Source organism: Ranitomeya imitator, chromosome 2 (genome assembly GCF_032444005.1).
Source record: "Ranitomeya imitator isolate aRanImi1 chromosome 2, aRanImi1.pri, whole genome shotgun sequence".
Lineage (NCBI taxonomy): Eukaryota > Metazoa > Chordata > Amphibia > Anura > Dendrobatidae > Ranitomeya > Ranitomeya imitator.
Window position 1 is genome coordinate 176,535,043 of NC_091283.1, and position 23,963 is coordinate 176,559,005.

General features: G+C 47.8%; 2 protein-coding genes across 4 annotated transcripts in view; one reads left to right on the forward strand and one right to left on the reverse strand.

Annotated features, from left to right (window-relative positions):
- PKN3 (protein kinase N3) overlaps window positions 1-21,993 on the reverse strand; it is a 40,974-nt gene extending 18,981 nt beyond the window's left edge. Inside the window, exons 1-5 of one of the 3 annotated variants that reach the window (XM_069748046.1) lie at window positions 4,862-4,881; window positions 4,691-4,727; window positions 4,319-4,601; window positions 3,903-4,057; window positions 781-1,047 (exon numbers count right to left, since the gene is read on the reverse strand). In XM_069748046.1, coding sequence (XP_069604147.1) covers window positions 781-1,047; window positions 3,903-4,057; window positions 4,319-4,589 — 693 coding nt within the window. In that variant the 5' untranslated portion in view covers window positions 4,590-4,601; window positions 4,691-4,727; window positions 4,862-4,881. Of the gene's footprint in view, window positions 1-780; window positions 1,048-3,902; window positions 4,058-4,318; window positions 4,602-4,690; window positions 4,728-4,861; window positions 4,882-21,882 lie in introns of those variants that run through there. The other 2 variants (XM_069748047.1, XM_069748045.1) reach the window with 2 other exon arrangements.
- DYNC2I2 (dynein 2 intermediate chain 2) overlaps window positions 1-23,963 on the forward strand; it is a 457,867-nt gene that overhangs the window by 345,745 nt on the left and 88,159 nt on the right. The window lies entirely within an intron of this gene.

Consider the following 23,963-nt stretch of genomic DNA (forward strand, 5'->3'; position numbering starts at 1 on the left):
ACAAAAAAAAAACTAAGCCTAAAAAACTGCATAAAAACTAGTGCTGCATTAAACAAAACACCTAAAACCATTATACAGAAAAATCACCCCCAAAATGGCGTAACACAAAACACTATTCAGTAAAACTAAAACTTAAAAAAATAAATGTGTGTATTCGAGTCTGTGCACATGACGCATATTTGCCACAAGTTTTATTGCTGAATGTTCTGCAATTCTATAGCCACGCTCACACGCTCAGTGTTTGGTATTTGTAGCCCAAACCAGGAGTGGGTGATAAATGCAGAAGTGGTGCATATGTTTCTATTATACTTTCCTCTAATTGTTCCACTCCTGGTTTTGGCCAAATACTGATGTAAAATACTGACCAAATACTGATAGTGTGAATGTGGGAAAAAATAAATAAAAACAAAAAAGACACATTCAGATATACGAGGAGATTTGTCCGACTGAAATTCAGTACCAACTGGATGGTTTTTTTTTTCTTAGATGAACAGGCCAGTTTTAGAAGTTCCTACATCAAAATCCTCAGCAAATCTGCACGTTTCGGTTCTAAAGGCTGCTTGATTACAAGTACAGCGCCACCTCTGTTTGCAGGTGGTGTATGGTATTGCAGCTCAATCGTGTTCACATTTGAGGACCAGAGCTGCAGTACCAGACGCAGCCAGTGGACAGGTGTGGCGCAGTTTCTGTACGTTTTTCTCATGGTGTACGACCCCTTTCATATTGATAATACAGGGACCAGCACTACCCCTTCCCCTACTAATCACCGCCATGACTCGCCTCCGCCAAAGCCTTGCGATCCTGCACTTTGCGTCCTCCCAGTAATTTTACCACGTTCTTTGCTCCCTCTGCGACTGCAGCTTCCACCCGTAGGTGCCGCCTCAGCTCCTCCAGTCGTAGCTCTAGCGGAGGGAGGGTGTCCGCGTCCTGAAGCTCCGATGCCGTCCCCGGACCCTGCGTCAGCTTCACAATCTGCATGCGCAGCAATTCTGTTTTTATCCGGCTGTCCTGAAGCATCTGCTGAGCCGTGCCCAGGAGTTTCCGGTCCTGGAATAGATGACATATTCAGCGGTGTACCCATCACGGCACCGCGGTGAGGCCCACCACCGAGCTGCCCCCAGCTATACCGTCATAACATTCTGGTTACCTGCAGCCACCACTAGGGGGAGCTCACTGCACTTTTATACAGCTGTTTAGAGCCACATATGCAGCGCCATCTAGTGGTGGCTGCAGGACATCAGAATTATCATTGATCTCTATGGCTGTAGTAAGGCAAGTAGAGGATTTGGTGCTGTGTGTCAGGATATCCACACATTTTGCAGCGGCCGTGTTTGGTACTGCAGCTCAGGCACATTTAAGTGAATCAGACTGAGCTGCGGTATCGGGCACAACCATCAGAAAACGTATAGCGCAGCACAGATAAATAGGCCACAGTCCCTTTTACCAGCTGGTAAGATGGGGTCATGAGAGTCAGACCACCACCATTCTCATATTGAGGAATAATCCTAAGAAATTTCTATTAATATTACAGACATGGAAAAAATCTTTATGCTTCAAATGAAGGTGGACTGTCCCTTTAAGAGATTGCCCCGACATAGCTTTAGCCCTCAGTTCTGCTGCTGTTAGGTTTTAGGTGATGACCGCACATTATATTCTCATCAGCAGCGCAACACGTCACTGATAAGGAGCAGATGATGGACAGGCCCAGCGCGCCCCGGGGAGATCGCCCAGCGGCCCCCCATCTGTGCCATGCCAAACTGCAGCTCAACTAAAGGTACCTTCACACAACGATTTTGTTAACGATATCGTTGCAACGTCACGCTTTTTGTGTGACAGCGACCAACGATCAGGCCCCTGCTGGGAGATCGTTGGTCGCTGGGAATGATCAGGACCTTTTTTTGGTCGCTGATCACCCGCTGTCATTGCTGAATCAGCGTGTGTGACGCCGATCCAGCGATGTGTTCACTGGTAACCAGGGTAAATATCGGGTTACTAAGCGCAGGGCCACGCTTAGTAACCTGATATTTACCCTGGTTACCATTGTAAAAGTTAAAAAAAAAAAAAACACACACACTACATACTCACATTCCGGTGTCTGTCACGTCCCCCGGCGTCCACAGGGTTAAAACTGCTTTCGGCAGGAGCGCTGCTAATGCACGCGATGCTGCCGAGAGCTTTCCCTGCACTATGTCAGCGCCGGCCGTAAAGCAGAGCACAGCGGTGACGTCACCGCTGCTTTACGGCCGGCGCTGACACAGTGCAGGGAAGCTCTCGGCAGCAGCGCGTGCATTAGCAGCGCTCCTGCCGAAAGCAGTTTTAACCCTGTGGACGCCGGGGGACGTGACAGACACCGGAATGTGAGTATGTAGTGTTTGGTTTTTTTTAACTTTTACAATGGTAACTAGGGTAAAAAACAGGTTACTAAGCGCGGCACTGCGCTTAGTAACCCGATGTTTACCCTGGTTACCCGGGGACTTCGGCATCGTTGGTCGATGGAGAGCTGTCTGTGTGACAGCTCTCCAGCGACCACACAACGACTTACCAACGATCACAGCCAGGTCGTATTGCTGGTCGTGATCGTTGGTAAGTCGTTTAGTGTAACGGTACCTTAAGAGGAATTGTGGAATCCAAGGGCGCTGAGCATTCCTGAAGTTACCGCATACAACATACACCCGAGAGGGGCCCCCTGTACCACCACATCCACCGGAGGATCAAACCGGACCTCCATGTGCTCTGTAGGGTGGGCACAGCCAGAAAGTGGAAGAAGATACTTATTCCTGTGCTTCACTCCCTCATATACCATCTCATGTCCAGTCACTCAATTATACCCCAGAGCTGCACTCACTATTCTGCTGGTGCAGTCACTGTGTACATACATTACATTACTGACCCTGTACTGATCCTGAGTTTCATCCTGTATTACATAATGCGGTGTAACGTAGTCCATTAACGCCGCTTTTGAATCCAATATCGGACGCATCGCTAGCACACGCCCACAATGGGCGTGCGCCAGCGATGTGCCGTCATTGAGTGACGGACCCCGAGACGCGGGCTGCAGCGTTTCCGGGTCCGTCACTGCTAGCGCAGATAGAGCTAGCAGATGCTCTATCTGCGCTAGTGCGCTGCCATACCGGCACTTGCGTTACAACAGCCCGTTAACGTATGTGTTGAACAGGCTGCTGTTAACGCAATGTGAACCCAGCCTAAGATAGCCAAATCTAAAAAAAAACAAAAAACAAAAAAAAAAACTCCAACTTCCAAAAATATTAAGCTTTGATATTTATGAGTCTTTTGGGTTGATTGAGAACATAGTTGTTGGTCAATAATAAAAATAATCCTCTAAGGCTACGTTCACATTAGCATTGCGCCGCCGTGCGTCGGCGACGCAACGCGCGACGCACGCTAAAACGCGCGCAAACGCGAGTGGAGGAAAGAGGAGACTCTTAAAGAAGAAGTTACAGGTCTGTGAGAGCCAGAAATCTTGATTGTTTGTTTCTGACCAAATACTTATTTTCCACCATAATATGCAAATAAAATGTTAAAAAAACAGACAATGTGATTTTCTGGATTTTTTTTTCTCAGTTTGTCTCCCATGGTTGAGGTCTACCTATGATGTAAATTACAGACGCCTCTCATCTTTTTAAGTGGTGGAACTTGCACTATTGCTGACTGACTAAATACTTTTTTGCCCCACTGTATGTACACAGTACTGCACCAGCAGAATAGTGAGTGCAGCTCTGGAGTATAATGCAAGATACATCTCTGGAACAGTAATGTATACACTCCATATACATAAATACTGCATTACATACACTGTATATTTGCATTTCCTGTGATTCTGGTTATGTACCTGACTGACCAGATGCTGCTAACTATGGGGGGGCCTTGGGGCCGGTTCTCACCTTGGAGGCTCCAGTAGAAAACATCTGAATGATGTTCTCCGCTCCCTGCTTCACCTTGTTCTCAATGTGCAGCTGCCTCCTCAGCGCTTCCACCCGCCGCTGCCTTGGGTCGAGGCTTTGATCGAATATACAGTGATCGGGAGAAATCATTCCATCTGAAAACAGAATAGAAATCCTACATTACGCCTCATTGTGCAGTCAACACTTTCCCGTAACCCAGAATGGAAAATCTGCTCCATTGTGGAAGGATAAATCTCCAACTACTTGGAGAACAGCGCCACTCCTGTTCACAGGCCCTTTGTGGTATTGCAACCCAGCTCTGTTCACTCAACTGCAATACCAAACAGATCCTGCACAAAAAGTGGCGCTGTTTCTCTGGAAATAGACTAACCCAACCCATTTGTTTTCCCTCCTGCCTTGTTTGCTGTCCTTCTCCATGATGACGATGCGGCCATTGAGCTCCTGCAGTTGGCGGTGCAGCTCCTGTAAGCGGCGGTTGGAGGTCTTCAGCTGGCTCTCCACGTGGCCTTGGTGCTTCTTATCCGTGGACACTTTGCGTAAGTTCTCAGCCCCTTCCTTTATCTTCAGCTCCCTCTGGATCTCCCGTTTCAGTTGTTCCCGGGAGTCCTCCAGTTGCTGCTGGAACCCCGGATCCAAGATCAGCGATCCTCCATTCCTGATCTCCATCCTGTGGCTCACCTGCAGGTGACAATGAAGGGGTTAATGGCCAGGGCAGACAACCCAAATACACCTGTACCGCCCCGGGGCGACAGGAAATGAAGACATACACCTGACTCCACAGCATGATGAGAGTCCTACTCCTGCCTGTGTGTAGGGGAAAAAAATTATACACAAAAAAAAGTTTGGAAAAGTTTACAGACTAGTCGTCATTTCCTGGAACCGCTTCCTGTCAGTGAATGCGGCTGAGTCAGATCATCCAGGAGAGACTCCAACCTCACCAGGGACAAAGGGACAGTGTGCCGAAATACCGACCCCTCTATGGGCACAGGAAGCTGAGGAGCTGCTGGATTCAGGGTCACCTCATCCCTGTGCCACCTGCCGGACTGAACAGGAGCGACGCAGAATTAACCCCCTCCAGTCACACTGCTCTGCGGTTAGAGTGAGACTACAACTCCCAGCATGCCCTGAGGTTGCAAACTTCTACAGTAAACAATCTGGGGCGGTAAATCTTGGCCACAACTGCCTATGGAGGGAAGGGGAAGTGGCGGGCTGCGGGCCAACCACCAGTGCCCTTAACCCCTTAATGACCACCAATACGTCTTTTAACTGACCTGAGATATAAGAGAATAGCCTCCCCATACAGATGACAATCCAGCATCTGTCGGTTGTACACTATAGCTGACAACTTGCTGTACCAGCCACGATCAGTATTTGCACCATCTAAATCTGTTTAACCCCTTAGATGCTGCTGTCAATAGTGACTACATCATTATAAATGGTTAACAGTGTGTGGGGGCTTCTTCTTTGTCACAATTGGTGCCCTCAGATCATGATTTTGTTGTCCTGATGTTTGCCATGGCAATTCATGACCAAATAGTGGCCTTAGAGTCTGACGGCTGTAGTAATCTGTTTAGAAGTTACCGACATTTAGGTGCTAAAAATACACATTTTCATTTCTGTCATACCACTTTGCATTAATTCCTGTAAAGCACCTGAAGGGTTAATAAACTACCTGACAGCAGTTTTCAATATGTTTAGGGGTGCTGTTTTTAAAATGGTATCACGTTTGTGGGTTTCCCAATATATGGGACCCCTAAAGTCACTTCAAACATGGATAAGTCCCTAAAAAAATAAATTTTGTAAATTTCTTTGAAAAAATGAAAAATTGTTGCTACATTTTTAAACCTCCTAAAATGCTAACAAAATAAAATAACATTTTACAAATGGTGCTGATGTAAACCAGACATGTGGGAAATGTTATTTATTAATGGTTTGCTGTTGTATGACTATCTGGATTAAAGGGATAATCATTCAAATTTAGAAAATTGCTAATTTTTTAACATTTTTCTAAAATTTTTGATATTTTTTATAAATAAACACAAAAAATGTTGAACAAAATTTACCATTATCATAAAGTATAATGTGTTACGAAAAAACAATCTCAAAATCACTGAGATTTGTTGAAGCGTTGCAGAGTTATTACCACATAAAGTGACACTGGTCAGATTTCAAAAATTTGGCTCGGTCACTAAGGGGTTAATAATCTCAAATATCCCTGCGCACATGACACACGGGAGCACCAGCGAGAAGAGCAAGAAATGGAGAAACCAGAAGAAAGCACAAAACATTATATACACAAACACTCACAACGCAGACAAGTGTGCGCACACGTTATACACGCAGACAAGTGTGCGCACACGTTATACACGCAGACAAGTGTGCGCACACGTTATACACGCAGACAAGTGTGCGCACACGTTATATACAGAGAAGTGTGCGCATAAGTCATTTACAACGCAGAAAAGAGCGCACATTATATACACACATATATACATACACACACACTAAAGACAAGAGTGTGCACATTATATACACACATATATTATATACATAAATACACACACACACACCAAAGACAAGAGTGCGCACATTATATACACACACACATATCTATAATATAACGCTGGGAGCGTCACTCTGTCCGAAGCCTTTATAGACTGCGCAGGCACAAGCGCCGGCGCAGTCTGGGCCTCACAGAGTGACGCTCCCGGGAGATCGCGGTGTGCGTTCACACTGAACGCACACCGCGATCTCCAACAGAGAAGCAGGGACCGCCAGGAGGGTGAGTATCGGCCATATTCACCTGTCCTGCGTTCCATCGCTGAGCGCCGCCATCTTCCCGGTCTTCGGCCTGTAACCTTCAGTTCAGAGGGCGCGATGACGCGCTTAATGCACGCCGGCGCCGCCCTCTGACTGAACAGTCACAGCCAGGAGACCGGGAAGATGGCGGCGCTCAGCAATGGAACGCAGGACAGGTGAATATAGTAAGTGCTGGGGGGCCTGAGCTGGCGGCGATACTGGCACCTGACCCCCACAGCGCCCGGTGTCCCCGCCTGCTCAGGCCCCCGGATGGGTGCAGCACATACCAGGATGGGGACGCAGGATGGGGACGCAGCACATACCAGGATGGGGACGCAGCACATACCAGGATGGGGATGCAGGATGGGTGCAGCACATGACAGGATGGGGACGCAGGATGGGGGACGCAGGATGGGGGACGCAGGATGGGGGACGCAGGATGGGAGCAGCGCATCACAGGATGGGGACGCAGGATGGGAGCAGCGCATCACAGGATGGGGACGCAGGATGGGAGCAGCGCATCACAGGATGGGGACGCAGGATGGGGATGCAGCACATACCAGGATGGGGACGCAGGATGGGTGCAGCACATGACAGGATGGGGACGCAGGATGGGGACGCAGGATGGGTGCAGCACATGACAGGATGGGGACGCAGGATGGGGACGCAGGATGGAGCAGCACATACAAGGATGGAGACCATATACCAATATAAATGCTCGCCACCCGGGCGTAGAATGGGTTCAATAGCTATATATATATATATATATATATATATATATATATATATATATATATATATATATATATATATATATATATATATATATATATATATACACACACATACAGTGGGGCAAAAAAGTATTTAGTCAGTCAGCAATAGTGCAAGTTCCACCACTTAAAAAGATGAGAGGCGTCTGTAATTTACATCATAGGTAGACCTCAACTATGGGAGACAAACTGAGAAAAAAAATCCAGAAAATCACTGTCTGTTTTTTTAACATTTTATTTGCATATTATGGTGGAAAATAAGTATTTGGTCAGAAACAAACAATCAAGATTTCTGGCTCTCACAGACCTGTAACTTCTTCTTTAAGAGTCTCCTCTTTCCTCCACTCATTACCTGTAGTAATGGCACCTGTTTAAACTTGTTATCAGTATAAAAAGACACCTGTGCACACCCTCAAACAGTCTGACTCCAAACTCCACTATGGTGAAGACCAAAGAGCTGTCAAAGGACACCAGAAACAAAATTGTAGCCCTGCACCAGGCTGGGAAGACTGAATCTGCAATAGCCAACCAGATTGGAGTGAAGGAATTAACAGTGGGAGCAATAATTAGAAAATGGAAGACATACAAGACCACTGATAATCTCCCTTGATCTGGGGCTCCACGCAAAATCCCACCCCGTGGGGTCAGAATGATCACAAGAACGGTGAGCAAAAATCCCAGAACCATGCGGGGGGACCTAGTGAATGAACTGCAGAGAGCTGGGACCAATGTAACAAGGCCTACCATAAGTAACACACTACGCCACCATGGACTCAGATCCTGCAGAGCCAGACGTGTCCCACTGCTTAAGCCAGTACATGTCTGGGCCCGTCTGAAGTTTGCTGGAGAGCATTTGGATGATCCAGAGGAGTTTTGGGAGAATGTCCTATGGTCTGATGAAACCAAACTGGAACTGTTTGGTAGAAACACAACTTGTCGTGGAAAAAGAATACTGAGTTGCATCCATCAAACACAATACCTACTGTAAAGCATGGTGGTGGAAACATCATGCTTTGGGGCTGTTTCTCTGCAAAGGGGCCAGGACGACTGATCCGGGTACATGAAAGAATGAAAGAATGAATGGGGCCATGTATCGTGAGATTTTGAGTGCAAACCTCCTTCCATCAGCAAGGGCATTGAAGATGAAACATGGCTGGGTCTTTCAACATGACAATGATCCAAAGCACACCGCCAGGGCAACGAAGGAGAGGCTTCGTAAGAAGCATTTCAAGGTCCTGGAGTGGCCTAGCCAGTCTCCAGATCTCAACCCTATAGAAAACCTTTGGAGGGAGTTGAAAGTCCGTGTTGCCAAGCGAAAAGCCAAAAACATCACTGCTCTAGAGGAGATCTGCATGGAGGAATGGGCCAACATACCAACAACAGTGTGTGGCAACCTTGTGAAGACTTACAGAAAACGTTTGACCTCTGTCATTGCCAGCAAAGGATATATTACAAAGTATTAAGATGAAATTTTGTTTCTGACCAAATACTTATTTTCCACCATAGTATGCAAATAAAATGTTAAAAAAACAGACAATGTGATTTTCTGGATTTTTTTTTCTCAGTTTGTCTCCCATAGTTGAGGTCTACCTATGATGTAAATTACAGACGCCTCTCATCTTTTTAAGTGGTGGAACTTGCACTATTGCTGACTGACTAAATACTTTTTTGCCCCACTGTACATACACCTCCCCACCCCCCCAAGTGAGTGTGCGCATAGGTTATATATACACACACACACACATTATATATACACACACACCACAGGTTGTATACACACACACACACACACCACAGACCAGTGTGTGCAAATTATATACATACACACACAGACAAGCATGCACACAGGTTTGTGGTGTGTGCATAACGCTTATTTGTGTTGTGGTAGATCAGCTCACTCAGATGTACACGGAGGTAGACACAGGAACACTGTCTCTTTAAGATCTCCACTGGTATATTATAGATGTGACATAAACCATGGTGAAAATAAATAAACGCTGCCCTCCAGGCAAAAACATGAAAAAATAAAAATAAAGACAAAGTGGTAGCACAAAGCACAGTCCCTCTCAGGCAAGGTGCACACGTTCAGGATTTTTCAGATTTTTTTTTTTTTGCATTTTTTCGGCTGTTTTCCGCTAAAAAAAAACACACTAAAAACGCTTACATTAAGCATCCCCTCATTTTAATGCGTTTTTGCCGACATTCCTGAACGTGTGCACATAACCTCAGGGTTAGCAAAACATATGGTTCATGTTGGCACAAACTTCTCTGGAGTTAGCCTCTCCAGACACACTGAACACTGAATGCTTCATGAGGCCGACTATTTAAACCCCAGAACCCACCCTGGGTTGGAGATAAGGTGGACAACCTCCCACCCCCTCTATGGTTGTCCACAAAAACCCAGCCCTTAAAATGGCCGATTAACCCCCCTTCCCCCCAACACATAGTGTGCTGGAGCAAACTTCTGCATTTCAAATCACTGAAGCCTATAGCCTCAGTGAAACGTATCTCCCCTCCAGGACTTTGCCAGTGACTTTGTCCAAAGCTGGGGGTTTGGGCACCTTTACTCACTTAGCAGGAAAGTCTGGATAGGGCATCTGCTTTACTATGTAGTTACCCTGGTTTCTGCTCCACGTGGAAGCTAAAATCCTGGAACACAAGGAACCACCTAGTCACCCAGGAATTCTGCCAGATCCTTTCCCTCATCCATCTCAGGAGCACATGGTCTGACACTAATCTGAACTTCTGGCCTAACAGGTAGTACCTCAGCATGTCAAATGCCCATTTCAATCACTCTTTTTCCATGATGGCGTAATTTCTCTCACAGAGTTTTCTGCTTAAGTATAGGATGGAATGTTCCTCCCATCGAGGTCTTAAGGTACCGTCACACTAGACGATATCGCTAGCGATCCGTGACGTTGCAGCGTCCTCGCTAGCGATATCGTCCAGTGTGACAGGCAGCAGCGATCAGGCCCCTGCTGTGCTGTCGCTGGTCGGGGAAGAAAGTCCAGAACTTTATTTCGTCGCTGGACTCCCCGCAGACATCGCTGAATCGGCGTGTGTGACACCGATTCAGCGATGTCTTCACTGGTAACCAGGGTAAACATCGGGTAACTAAGCGCAGGGCCGCGCTTAGTAACCCGATGTTTACCCTGGTTACCATCCTAAAAGTAAAAAAAAAACAAACAGTACATACTTACCTACCGCTGTCTGTCCCCGGCGCTGTGCTCTGCACTCCTCCTGTATTGGCTGTGAGCGTCGGTCAGCCGGAAAGCAGAGCGGTGACGTCACCGCTCTGCTTTCCGGCCGCTGTGCTCACACAGACAGTACAGGAGGAGTGCAGAGCACAGCGCTGGAGGACAGACAGCGGTAGGTAAGTATGTACTGTTTGTTTTTTTTTTACTTTTAGGATGGTAACCAGGGTAAACATCGGGTTACTAAGCGCGGCCCTGCGCTTAGTTACCCGATGTTTACCCTGGTTACCGGCATCGTTGGTCGCTGGAGAGCAGTCTGTGTGACAGCTCTCCAGCGACCAAACAGCGACGCTGCAGCGATCCGGATCGTTGTCGGTATCGCTGCAGCGTCGCTAAGTGTGACGGTGCCTTAAGTGCTCCTAAGAAGATTGGCCAGGGGGAAGGCGATCATGGCAAAATTCTAGATAACTGGCCAATAGTATCCAACAATTCCCAGAAACGCCCGAACTTGTTTCTTGGAAATCGGTTGCGATCAATTCTGGATTGCCTGTACCTTACTTACTTGAGGCCAGATTTCACAACTTCTGACTATATAGCCCAAGTATTTTACCTCTTTCCCCATTGCACACTTCTTTGGATTTATGGCAAACCCCGACTTCCTCAGCACGTCCAGTACAGCCTGGACCTTCTGCAGATGACTTCCCCAATTCAGGCTGAAGATCACAATGTCGTCCAGATAAGCTGCAGCATACTTTTTGTGAGAGACTGGGATCTGGTCCATGGCTCTCTAGAAGGTAACTGGGGCTCAATGCAGACCGAACGGCATCCTGGTGTACTGAAAGCACCTGTCAGGTGTAGAGAGAATGCAGCCTTCTCCTTGGGCACAGGAGAATTTACCAGTACCCTATTGTTAGGTCCAGGGCGGTGATATACCTGGATGACCTTAGTCTCTCAATGAGCTCATCAGCCCAGAACATCGGATATGCGTCAAACTTAGACACCTCACTCAGCTTCATGTAGTCATTACAAAAACGCCACTCTTCATCCAGCATCGGCACAAGGACAATGAGACTGGACCAGCTGCTCTTTGACTCATCGATGATGCCCAGACTCCACATTCTCCTCAACTTCTTGGAGATCACCTTGCGGTGGGCTTCGGGAATCCGATATAGCATTTGGTTCACCCTCACATGCTCCACAACCTGCATACAACCTGATAACTCAAAAAACTGGTCCCAGTTCTGCTGAAGCAGCTCTCGGCACTGTTGCTTCTGGGATGGTGACAGTGTCTTTGCCACTGCAACATCCTTGACTCTGGCTTCAGGATTGGCCCCTAGGCACGTCGCTTCCACCGTTTCCCGTCTCACAATGGTTTGAGCAGCTTAATATGGTACACGTCGTAGGGATTTCTTCTCCCTGTTTGATGGACCTTGTAGTTGACGTCACTCAACTTTTCAACCACCTCGTATGGCTCTTGTAACTTGGCCAGGAACACCAACACCCAGTCTCCAGGGCTAAACGGTCTCAGTCTTGCCGACCGGTTGTAGACCTTTGCCTGAGCCTTTGGTTCTTAAAGGAGGTTCTCCCTCAATCGGCATCAGCCTCGCGGTCCTGTCCTGCATCTGGGCCACATGTTCGATGACACTTCTGTGGGGTGTTACCTCTTCTTCCCAGGTCTCCTTTGCAATGACCAGAAGTCCCTGAGGGTGCCACCCGTACAGCAGATCGTACGGTGAGAACCGCGTTGAGGCCTGTGGGACTTCTCTAAAGGAAAAGAGTAGATATGGTAGCACGCAATCCCAGTCTCAGCCATCTTTCTCCACGACCATCTTCAGCATAGATTTCAAGGTATTTTAGAACCTCTTCACTAGGCCGGCCGTCTGCGGATGGTATACAGATGTCCGGAGTTAGGTAATCTGGAGAGCCCTACACAATGCCCTCATCACTTTAGACATAAAAAGGAGTCCCTTGGTCCATCAGGATCTTTGGTAGACTCGTCAAGGAGAAAATATGGACTAGCTCTTGCGCTACACTCCTGGCGGAGGAGTTTCTCAGTGGTACCGCCTCTGGGAACCGTGTTACATAGTCCATTACCATCAGGATGTATTGGTGACCCCTAGCAGACTTAACTAAGGGCGCGACAAGATACATGGACATCTAATCAAATGGGACTTCTATTATAGGCAACGGCATTAGGGGACTGCGGAAGTGGGACACTTGAGCAGTTAGCTGACAGGTAGGGCAGATTAGGCAGAAATTAACAATGTCTCGGTGACACCCAAGCCAGTAGAAACTCTGAAGGATCCGCTCCTGAGTTTTGTCTTGGGTGGGCATCTGGGAGTAGACATGAGGAGAATGGGCCAGATCAAATACTCTACGCCTATAGGGACCCAGCAGCAACAACTGCTTTATCACTTCCCCTCTTGGTCTTGTGACCCAAAAAAGCAGCTCCTCATTTAAAGTAAAATATGGAATCTTGGTGTCGGCCCCTGGCTTGTGAGCAACCCCATTCATCACAGTCACATTATCAAAAGCCCCTTTCAACGTAAGATCTTGCATTTAGGCAGTCCCAAAATCCCCCCCCCCCCCAGAAACCCCCAACTCAGGAAAGTCATCCTCATGGGTCATGGTCTGGTTCTTGTCGCCAGCAAGGACACACAGGGAGAACTCGTCCGCCTCCAACTGCAATGGGGATTCTTCATGTGTGGGTAGGCTCCTGTCTGAGTTAGTGGGCACCGTAACCTTTTTCCATAATTCCCAGAACAGGCTAAAGTCCCGTCTCATTATCACTGCAAGTCTTTCATTACACGAACCTCATGGGACTCAGTGCCATGGTTTGTTTTTATCGTCACTCTTGCGACATGGTAGTCCTTGGTGTCCCCTTGGATACAGCAGACGCCCACGTGTTTCCTTGAAACCAAATGACACCTGAAGGTATTACTCTATGTGCGCTTCTTTTTCTTGTTTTTTGAAACCAAATGACGGCAGAGTGTGGCCTTTACTATAGTCCAAGGGTCCTGACACCAGGACTCCATTTATGGTCACCGATCATGCCTGCGGCCCCTCAACGGGCTGATAGTATGAACATTGCCTACCTAGGCTGCAGTCCATCTGTTCTGAGGACATAGGACTCCGGGCAGCTATGCGTCCAGGGCCGTGACATCTCCAGCAGAGCAAGTCTTTACCTGTGGCTTTTTGCAACTCCTCAGCAACTCCCCCAGTGGTGGCTCTACTAGCCCTCTTGATATTCGGGCTCCTTCTGGGTACTCCAGTATGGGGGATATAACACCACCTGGCACCTTTCTACTAGGCCAACCAGGTCATCTGCATTTCGGGGGTCACCCTGGCAATCCAGGTCAGCAGTGGCCTTGGAAGGGAGTGGATAAACCTGTCCATTACAACCCCTTTCTCCATCTGGGCTGGGGTGAAGGACTCCGGCTGCAACCACTTCTGTACCAGATGTAGCAAATTGAACATTTGGGAGCAAGGGGGTTTATCACCGCAATATGTCCAGTGGTGGACTCTGAGATCGGACAGACATATAGTCACCCCTGAGCTTGCCAGTATCTCAGTTTTTCGTTTGGCATATTCCTGGGCATCTTGTAAACCCAGGTCACAATAAGCCTTCTGGGGCTCACCAGTTAAATAGGGGGCCAGCAGCTCCACCCACTGCTCCAGCATCAGCTTTTCCCGCTCTGCCACCCTTTCAAAAAAGCTTCCACATCATCGCCCGGGGTCATTTTTTTGCATTGTTCGTTTTACCGCCTTCCAGACATATGTGTCGTCATCTGGACTTGGGGGAGGGGCTGCCAGCCTTTGACGAACCACCTTTGCGAGCAAGTCAATCTGCTGCTGGTGGTGCTGCTAGTAGCTTACCATAAACCATGGTGAAGTAAAAATAAATGCTGCCCTCTGGGCAAAAACAAGAAAACAAAAAGTGGTAGCACAAAGCACAGTCCTTGTGGTAGCGGGGATCCGCCCGCTCAGGTTTAGCAAAACACACGGTTCAGGTTAGCATAAACACTTCTCTGAAGTTAGCCTCTCCAGACACACTGTACACCTCAGGAGGCCAACTATTTATATCCCACCCCTGGAGTGGAAATAAGGTGGACAACCTCCCACCCACTCTATGGTTGTCCACAAAAACCCAGCCCTTAACCCTTTCGCCCCGAAGCCTGTTTTCACTTTCCTGACCAGGCCATTTTTTACAACTGACCACTGTCACGTTATGAGGTAATAACTCTGGAACGCTTCAATGGATCCCGGTGATTCTGAGAATGTCTTCTCGTGACATATTGTACTTCATGATAGTGGTAACATTTCTTCAATATGACTTGCATTTATCTTTTTAAAAAAACGAAATTTAGTGAAAAATTTTGAAAATATTGCAATTTTCAAACTTTTAATTTTTATGGCTTTAAATCAGAGTCATATCACACAAAATAATTAATAAATAACATTTCCCACATGTCTACTTTACATCACCACAATTTGGAAACAAAGCGATTTCTCATTTTTACAACAAAACCATTTTTTTTAGGGACCACCTCACACTTGAAGTGACTTTGAGGGGTCTATATGACAGAAAATACTCCAAAATGACACCATTCTAAAAACTGCACCACTCAAGGTACTCAAAACCACATTCAAAAAGTTTATTAACCCTTCAGGTGCTTCACAGGAATTTTTGTAAAGTGGAAGAAAAAATACTTTTCTTTCACAAAAATTTTCCTTTAGACCTAATTATTTTTACTTTTGCAAGGGTAACAGTAGAAAATGGACCATACATTTTGTTTTGCAATTTCTCCTGAGTACGCCGATACCCCATATGTGGGGGAATACTACTGTTTTGGTGCATGGCAGGGCTTGGAAGGGAAGGAGTGCCATTTGACTTTTTGAAGGCGGGAGGTGACCCACAAACTTTATTTTTAACACACAAAAAAAACACCTTGATTTTTCATTCCTTCTCTCCAGCGTACGCTGGGGAGAAGGAATGAATGCCGGCTTCAGCACCACACGCAGTGGGGACAGCGCTTACTGTAGCGCTGTCTCTCCTGCGGGCGGTACGTGCACACGGAGGAGAGTGCACACTGTTCTCCGTACGTGCTGCCGGAGAAAAGCGGACATGTCTCTGTGTTTAGCACACAGTCCGTGAAAACACGGAGACATGTGCATAGACCCATTCATTTGAATGGGTCTACGTGTGTCAGTGTCTCCGGTGCGTGAGAAAACTGTCAGTACACGTAAAGGAGACACTGACGTGTGAAAGAGGCCTAAAAGACGCTTTTTACTGTGAAAACTAGTTTTTGCATCACCATAGTTTGAGAGCTATAATTTTTTCATATTTTTCATAATTCAGCAAAACTAGTCTAGTGGGATACAACACAGTCCCCCACATAATCACCATCAAAGTACTGATATATATGGTATAATGGGACTAAATGAGAACCATATAGGACACAACTGCATAATATATGAAAGACACACTAGAGAAACCACAGTCAGAAAGTCCAATATACAAAATATAAACTTTATTGAATAAAAGCATTATAAAGATAGAAATAAGGTGCTAAACAGGGAAAAAACGATTACCGTGCACATCCACAGCACGAAACATGAGACGGGGGAAGGCAGCCCTATATCACAACACCCATATCATATATAAATAACCCCGCATAGTATGTATAACAATACGGAGTATACATGAATGAACATCAAACAGTTCCTACGTCTGTAATCAGGGGCACCAAGTCCCAACAAGTGTAAAGTACAAGAACCGCTGAAATAAACATATACATACCGTATAGAATGATAGCCTGGGATGGAAGGACATATCACCCCCGTCCCCCCCGACGCGCGTTTCGGCAGATGCCTTTCTCAAGGGGTCATGTTATAGTTTGTTTTTTGCGGGACGAGTTGACGTTTTTATTGGTATCATTTTTGGGCACACAACATTTTTTATCGCTTTCTATTCCGATTTTTGGGAGACAGAATTAACAAAAATCAGCAATTCAGGAATTGTTTGTTTTTTTTTTAATACTGTTCCACGTGTGGTAAAATTGGTAAGGCAGCTTTATTCTTCGGGTCAGTACGATTACAGTGATACCACATTTATATATTTTTTACGTTTTGGCGCTTTTGCACAATATAAATTATTTTATAGAAAAAAATATTTTTGCATCGCTTTATTGTGAGAGCTATAACTTCTTTTTCTGCTCATGGAGCTGTATGGCATCTCGTTTTTTGTGGGACTAGTTTTCAGCAGTACCATGTTTATTTACATCCGTCTTTTTCATCGCATTTTATTGCAATTTTTGTTTGGCAGTATGATGATAAAGAATTGTTTTTTGCTTTTTTTTTTTTTTTTTTTTTTACAGTGTTCACTGAAGGTGTTAACTAGTGGGATAGTTTTATAGAGCGGGTCATTACGGACGCATACTATTTTACATCAGATCGGTGATCTGACACTTTGCACAGCAGAGCATCAGATCAGCAATCTGACAGGCAGGTAAGGAGGCATGTCAGTGTCTGCTCTTAGCAGGCGCTCTCAAGCCACCTCCCTGCGGGACCCGGAAGCACCCCGCGGCCATCTTGGTGTCAGAGGTCTCCATGAAGACCATTAGGACGACGCGATCGCATTGCACTGTCCTGATGGAAGTGCGCAGGGAGCCCCCTCCCTGAGCGATGCCTCTCTATGCTGCTGTCACTACTGACAGTGGCATCAAAGGGTTTAAATGCCCACGATCGGTGCTAGCATTTGTAGTGGGCGTTGCTGCGGGGTGTAAGCTGTCACATACAGCTGACGCCCACATGCGATCGCTGCAGGGCTCAGCGTGAGGCCTGTATTAGTACTGCTCCTTTAGTGAATGCACCTCTCGCAGAGCAGTACTAGTATGGCGCATGTCGTGAAGAGGTTAAAATGGCCGATTATCCCATCACAACAAATAGTGTGCTTGAGCAAGCTTCTGGGTTTCAAATCACTGAAGCCAATAGCCTCAGTGAAACGTATCTCCTCTCCATTACTTTGCCAGAGACTTTGTCACAGTGTGTATATAACAAGTGTGCGCACAGGTTATATACACACACAACACAGACAAGTATGCGCACATGACAGATATAGATTATATATCTATAATATAATGCTGGGAGCATCACTCTGTCCGAAGCCTTTATAGACTGTGCAAGCGCCTGCACAGTCTGGACCTCACAGAGTGACGAATCCGGGGATGAGAATTGTGGCCCAAAAGATCGCAGTATGCGTAAGCACTGAACGCATACCGCGATCTCCGTCGGAGAAGCAGGGACTTGCTAGGAGAGTGAGTATGCGATATTCACCTGTCCCAGTTCCACCGCCGGGCTCTGTCTTCTCTCTGTCCTCTGGCTGTGACGTTCAGGTCAGAGGGCGCGATGACGTGGTTAGTGCATGCCCCCTGCCTGAACAGTTACAGCCAGAGGACGCAAAAGAAAGAGCGGCGCGCGGCGGTGGAATGGGGACAGGTGAATATCGCAAGTGTCGGGCGCCTGAGCCAGCGGCCACTCCGGCACCTCACCCCCCTAGCGCGCCGGTGTCCCAGCCTGCTCAGGCCCCCGACGCCCAGCGACGAGAGGTGAGCATCTCTTTTTTTTTTTTTTAAATCGCAGCAGCATACGGGGCATATTATGCTATGGAGCATCTTATGGGGGCCCATCAACCTTTATGGAGCAGCATACGGGGCATATGGATGGGAGCAGCACATGACAGGATGGGAGCAACACATGTCAAGATGGGGGCGCAGGATGGGAACAGCACATGACAGAATGGGGGCGCAGGATGGGAGCACCACATGACAGGATTGGGGCGCAGGATGGGTGCAGCACATGACAGGATGGGGGCAGCACATGACAGGATGGGGGCGCAGGATGGGAGCAGCACATGACAGGATGGTGGCGCAGGATGGGAGCAGCACATGACAGAATGGGGGCAGCACATGACAGGATGGGGCGCAGGATGGGAGCAGCACATGACAGGATGGGATCGCAGGATGGGAGCAACACATGATAGGATGGAGACCATATACCAATATAAATGCTTGCCACCCAAGCATGGAATGGGTCCTATAGCTAGAGAATATATATATATATATATATATATATATATATATATATATATATATATATTCTCTAGCTATGGGACCCATTCTGTGCTTGGGTGGCAAGCATTTATATTGGTATATGGTCTCCATCCTATCATGTGTTGCATATATATATATATATATATTACACATATATACTAGCTATTGAACCCGTTCTACGCCCGGGTGGCGAGCATTTATATTGGTATATGGTCTCCATCCTGGTATGTGCTGCTCCATCCTGCGCCCCCATCCTGTCATGTGCTGCTCCCATCCTGCGCCTCCGTTCTGTCATTTGCTGCTCCCATCCTGTCATTTGCTGCTCCCATCCTGCGCCCGTTCTGTCATTTGCTGCTCCCATCCTGCGTCCCCGTTCTGTCATTTGCTGCTGCCATCCTGCGCCCGTTCTGTCATGTGCTGCTGCCATCCTGCGCCCGTTCTGTCATGTGCTGCGGCCATCCTGCGCCCGTTCTGTCATGTGCTGCGGCCATCCTGCGCCCGTTCTGTCATGTGCTGCTGCCATCCTGCGCCCGTTCTGTCATGTGCTGCTGCCATCCTGCGCCCGTTCTGTCATGTGCTGCTGCCATCCTGCGCCCGTTCTGTCATGTGCTGCTGCCATCCTGCGCCCGTTCTGTCATGTGCTGCTGCCATCCTGCGCCCGTTCTGTCATGTGCTGCTGCCATCCTGCGCCCGTTCTGTCATGTGCTGCTGACATCCTGCGCCCGTTCTGTCATGTGCTGCTGCCATCCTGCGCCCGTTCTGTCATGTGCTGCTGCCATCCTGCGCCCGTTCTGTCATGTGCTGCTGCCATCCTGCGCCCGTTCTGTCATGTGCTGCTGCCATCCTGCGCCCGTTCTGTCATGTGCTGCTGCCATCCTGCGCCCGTTCTGTCATGTGCTGCTGCCATCCTGCGCCCGTTCTGTCATGTGCTGCTGCCATCCTGCGCCCGTTCTGTCATGTGCTGCGGCCATCCTGCGCCCGTTCTGTCATGTGCTGCGGCCATCCTGCGCCCGTTCTGACATGTGCTGCTGCCATCCTGCGCCCGTTCTGACATGTGCTGCTGCCATCCTGCGCCCGTTCTGTCATGTGCTGCTGCCATCCTGCGCCCGTTCTGTCATGTGCTGCTGCCATCCTGCGCCCGTTCTGTCATGTGCTGCGGCCATCCTGCGCCCGTTCTGTCATGTGCTGCGGCCATCCTGCGCCCGTTCTGTCATGTGCTGCGGCCATCCTGCGCCCGTTCTGTCATGTGCTGCGGCCATCCTGCGCCCGTTCTGTCATGTGCTGCGGCCATCCTGCGCCCGTTCTGTCATGTGCTGCTGCCATCCTGCGCCCGTTCTGTCATGTGCTGCTCCCATCCTGCGCCACCATTGTATTATATGCCCCCCGCTCCAGTGTGTATGCCCCCGAATGCTGCTGCCATATAAAAAAAAACAAAAAAACACATACTCACCTATCGTCCGGCTCCACTGCAGGTATGTCTTCAAGAAAATGGCGCCGGAAAGCGGGGACTGCGCAGGCGCCGATTCCGGCAGCAGGAATCGGCACCTGCGCAGTCTGCGCTTTCCGGCGCCATTTTCTTGAAGACACACCTGCAGTGGAGCCGGAGTGTGTCTTCAAGAAAATGGCGCCGGAAAGCGCGGACTGCGCAGGCGCCGATTCCGGCAGCAGGAATCGGCGCCTGCGCAGTCCGCGCCCTCCGGAGCCGGGAGCAGAGGAGCCGGGAGACGGAGCCGCAAGCAGCGCTGGAACCGGGAAAGGTGAGTATACTTACCCTCCCTCCTGGCGGTCCCTGACTCTCCGGTGGAGATCGCGGTATGCGTTCAGTGCTTACGCATACCGCGATCTCCCGGGAGCGTCGCTCTGTGAGGCCCAGACTGCGCCGACGCTTGCGCAGTCTATAGAGGCTTCGGACAGAGTGACGCTCCCAGCGTTATATTATAGATATATTTTTGTCTAACGGTCACTTCCGTCTGTCTGTCCTTCTGTCACGGTTATTCATTCGCTGTTTGTTCTCGCCAGCTGCCTGTCATGGCTGCCGTGACCAATCAGCGACGGGCACAGTCGGGAAGAAAATGGCGTAGTATATAGCCACGTAGTATATTGCCCAGTTACGTAGTATACAGCACAGAACCACGTAGTATATTGCTCAGCCACGTACGTCACAGGTTAAAAAATAAACATACTCACCTTCCGATCCGAGGGCCCCTTGTAGTTCTGTCACCACGCGGCAGCTTCCGGTCACATGACTGTGACGTTATGGCAGGTCCTTGTCGCATACCATCATTGCCACCGGAACCTGCCGCTTGCATGGAACGGTCACCGGATGCGGCGGAAGGTGAGTATATGATGATTTTTTATTTTTAATTATTTTTAACATTAGATGTTTTTACTATTGACGCTGCATTGGCAGAATCAATAGTAAAAACTTGGTCACACAGGGTTAATAGCGGCCGGCATTAACCCTATGTGAGCGGTGACTGGAGGGGAGTATGCGGGCGCCGGGCAGTGACTGCGGGGAGGAAGGAGCGGCCATTTTCTTCCGGACTGTGCCGTCGCTGACTGGTTAATTTCCTTTACAGACAGAGGCCACGACCAATGAATATCCGTGACAGAAGGACAGAAAGACGGAAGTGACCCATAGACTATATATATATATATATATATATATATATATATATATATATAGATAGAGACACATATATAGATACGATAATGTGTAAAACCTGTAAAACGCTGCGGAATATGTTAGCGCTATATAAAAAATAAAGATCAAGATACACACACACACACACGACTTGTCTCTCATATACAAACACACATATACAAGTCCCATATACATGCACGTGATCAGCAGGCTGACAGGTTATATACACACATTAGTGTCCTGCCTGCACACATGGACATACGTTTCTGTACACATATGTGGCTCCAGATTATCCGTACACCCCAGCAGCTCAGTCATGTGACCAAACAGCTCTCCGTACAGGCGGTTGGAGTGCACACATACCATATAGAGGGAGCAGTCAGTAACATGCCTGCCCTGCAGTCTCTGCCATCACCCTGTCCTGCAGACTCCACTCACCTGCAACTGCGACCCCCCGGCCTTCTCCCTCCGGACACCGGACCCTCACCGCCTCGCACTCCGGTAACTTCAACCTTCCCGGGGAAATCAACTCCGCCCAGTGGAGAACACAGAGTACTGCAACTGGAGGACTGCGCCATCTAGCGAGAATTCAATCAGTAACGGTCAAAAGCACAACAGAGAGCAACAGCGGCATCTAGTGGACAGTCTAAAAATGACTAATCTGGATGAGAGCACTAACGACACACAGTGGACAGAAAGAGAACTGCAGGATTAATCACAGCTTATTATAACAGCTTTAGGAGATTAAAGGGAACCTGTCACCCCGTTTTTTCAGATTGAGCTATAAATACTGTTAAATAGGGCCTGCGCTGTGCGTTACTATAGTGTATGTAGTGTACCCTGATTCCCCACCTATGCTGAGAAATACATTACCAAAGTCGCCGTTTTCGCCTGTCAATCAGGCTGGTCAGGTCGGGTGGGCGTGTTCACAGCGCTCTTTTCTTCCCCAGCTTTCCGTTGGTGGCGTAGTGATGTGCGCAGAGATGCAAACTCGGCTTTGGGAAAATGGCCGCCGCGATCTCTTGTGCGCACGCGCGGCATCCCGCGGCCATTTTCCTGAAGCCCCGTGCAGCAGAGCACTCCATCTGCGCACGCGCGGCCCCAGGAAGATGGCCGCCCCCACCGATGAAAGGGATGACAGCGCAGATCGCGCGCTGTCTTCACGTGGGCGCAGGGAATTCGGAACTTGGACATGCGCACACCACTACGCCACCAATGGAAAGCTGGGGAAGAAAAGAGCGCTGTGAACACGCCCACCCGACCTGACCAGCCTGATTGACAGGCGAAAACGGCGACTTTGGTAATGTATTTCTCAGCATAGGTGGGGAATCAGGGTACACTACATACACTATAGTAACGCACAGCGCAGGCCCTATTTAACAGTATTTATAGCTCAATCTGAAAAAACGGGGTGACAGGTTCCCTTTAATTAGCATTTTCTATTATATATTTAAGGCCACGTTCCCATGTTCAGTATTTGGTCAGTATTTTACATCAGTATTTGTAGCCAAAACCAAGAGTGGCACAATTAGAGGAAAAGTATAATAGAAACATATGCACCACTTCTGTATTAGTCACCCACTCCTGGTTTTGGCTTATAAATACTGATATATATATATATATATATATATATATATATATATATATATATATATATATATATATTGCATTCAGTTTTCAACCCTGTAATGACAATTTTCACTTTTTTTTTTAAACAATAAATTTTTATTGAAATTTGCATATAGGGCACAGAAGAAAAACTGTTGTATAATCATGTGTTACAATATGTAGAAAAAAGAAAGGGAATATACCCGGTTAGCATACAAACAAACAGACATATAACATAGTGGGGAACGGGGGAAAGGGGAGGGGGGGACCCGAAAACGAAATGCAATACGTCCAGTCCTAGTTGGGTAGTTCAATCGGAGTCTTGAGGATCCGAGTTAGTCAGTTGAAATACTGGTGTATGATTTGCATATTCTGCCTATGGAAGACAAATAAGTTCAAATTTGCCCACTTTCTCTGTGAGTATAGTTTATGCTATATAAACCACAATAAAGCAGTATATAGTGAATTACCTGTGGCAGGGCTTCATGGGAGTACCAAGATGGCGGCGATAGGGGCCAACAACAGGTCCTCGGCTACCATGGCATCCCATCAACACCTAAAAACCCAGGACACCTGATCACTAACCCCCAACATAGCATAAAATTAGCATAAAGCGGAGTAAAATCTCCCCATATGTTATGATAGCGAAATAGATGTGTTTAAATTGGTCTCTGCGATATTAGAAGGCTGGAAAAGGGTGAAATCTGAAAAGTGCTGACAGATTTCTGTTTGTTTTCCGTTTGAAGTCACAGCAGCCAATCACAGTGCCATTTTCAATTTTACCAAGCTGGTTCAGACATGAAAGCTGCTCTGGGATTGGTTGCTATGGGTAACGTAGGCCTGTTTTCCCGATAGCTTTAATCAATGGGGCCTATTGGGATATAGACTCCCTCTCCCACACCACCTCCTCA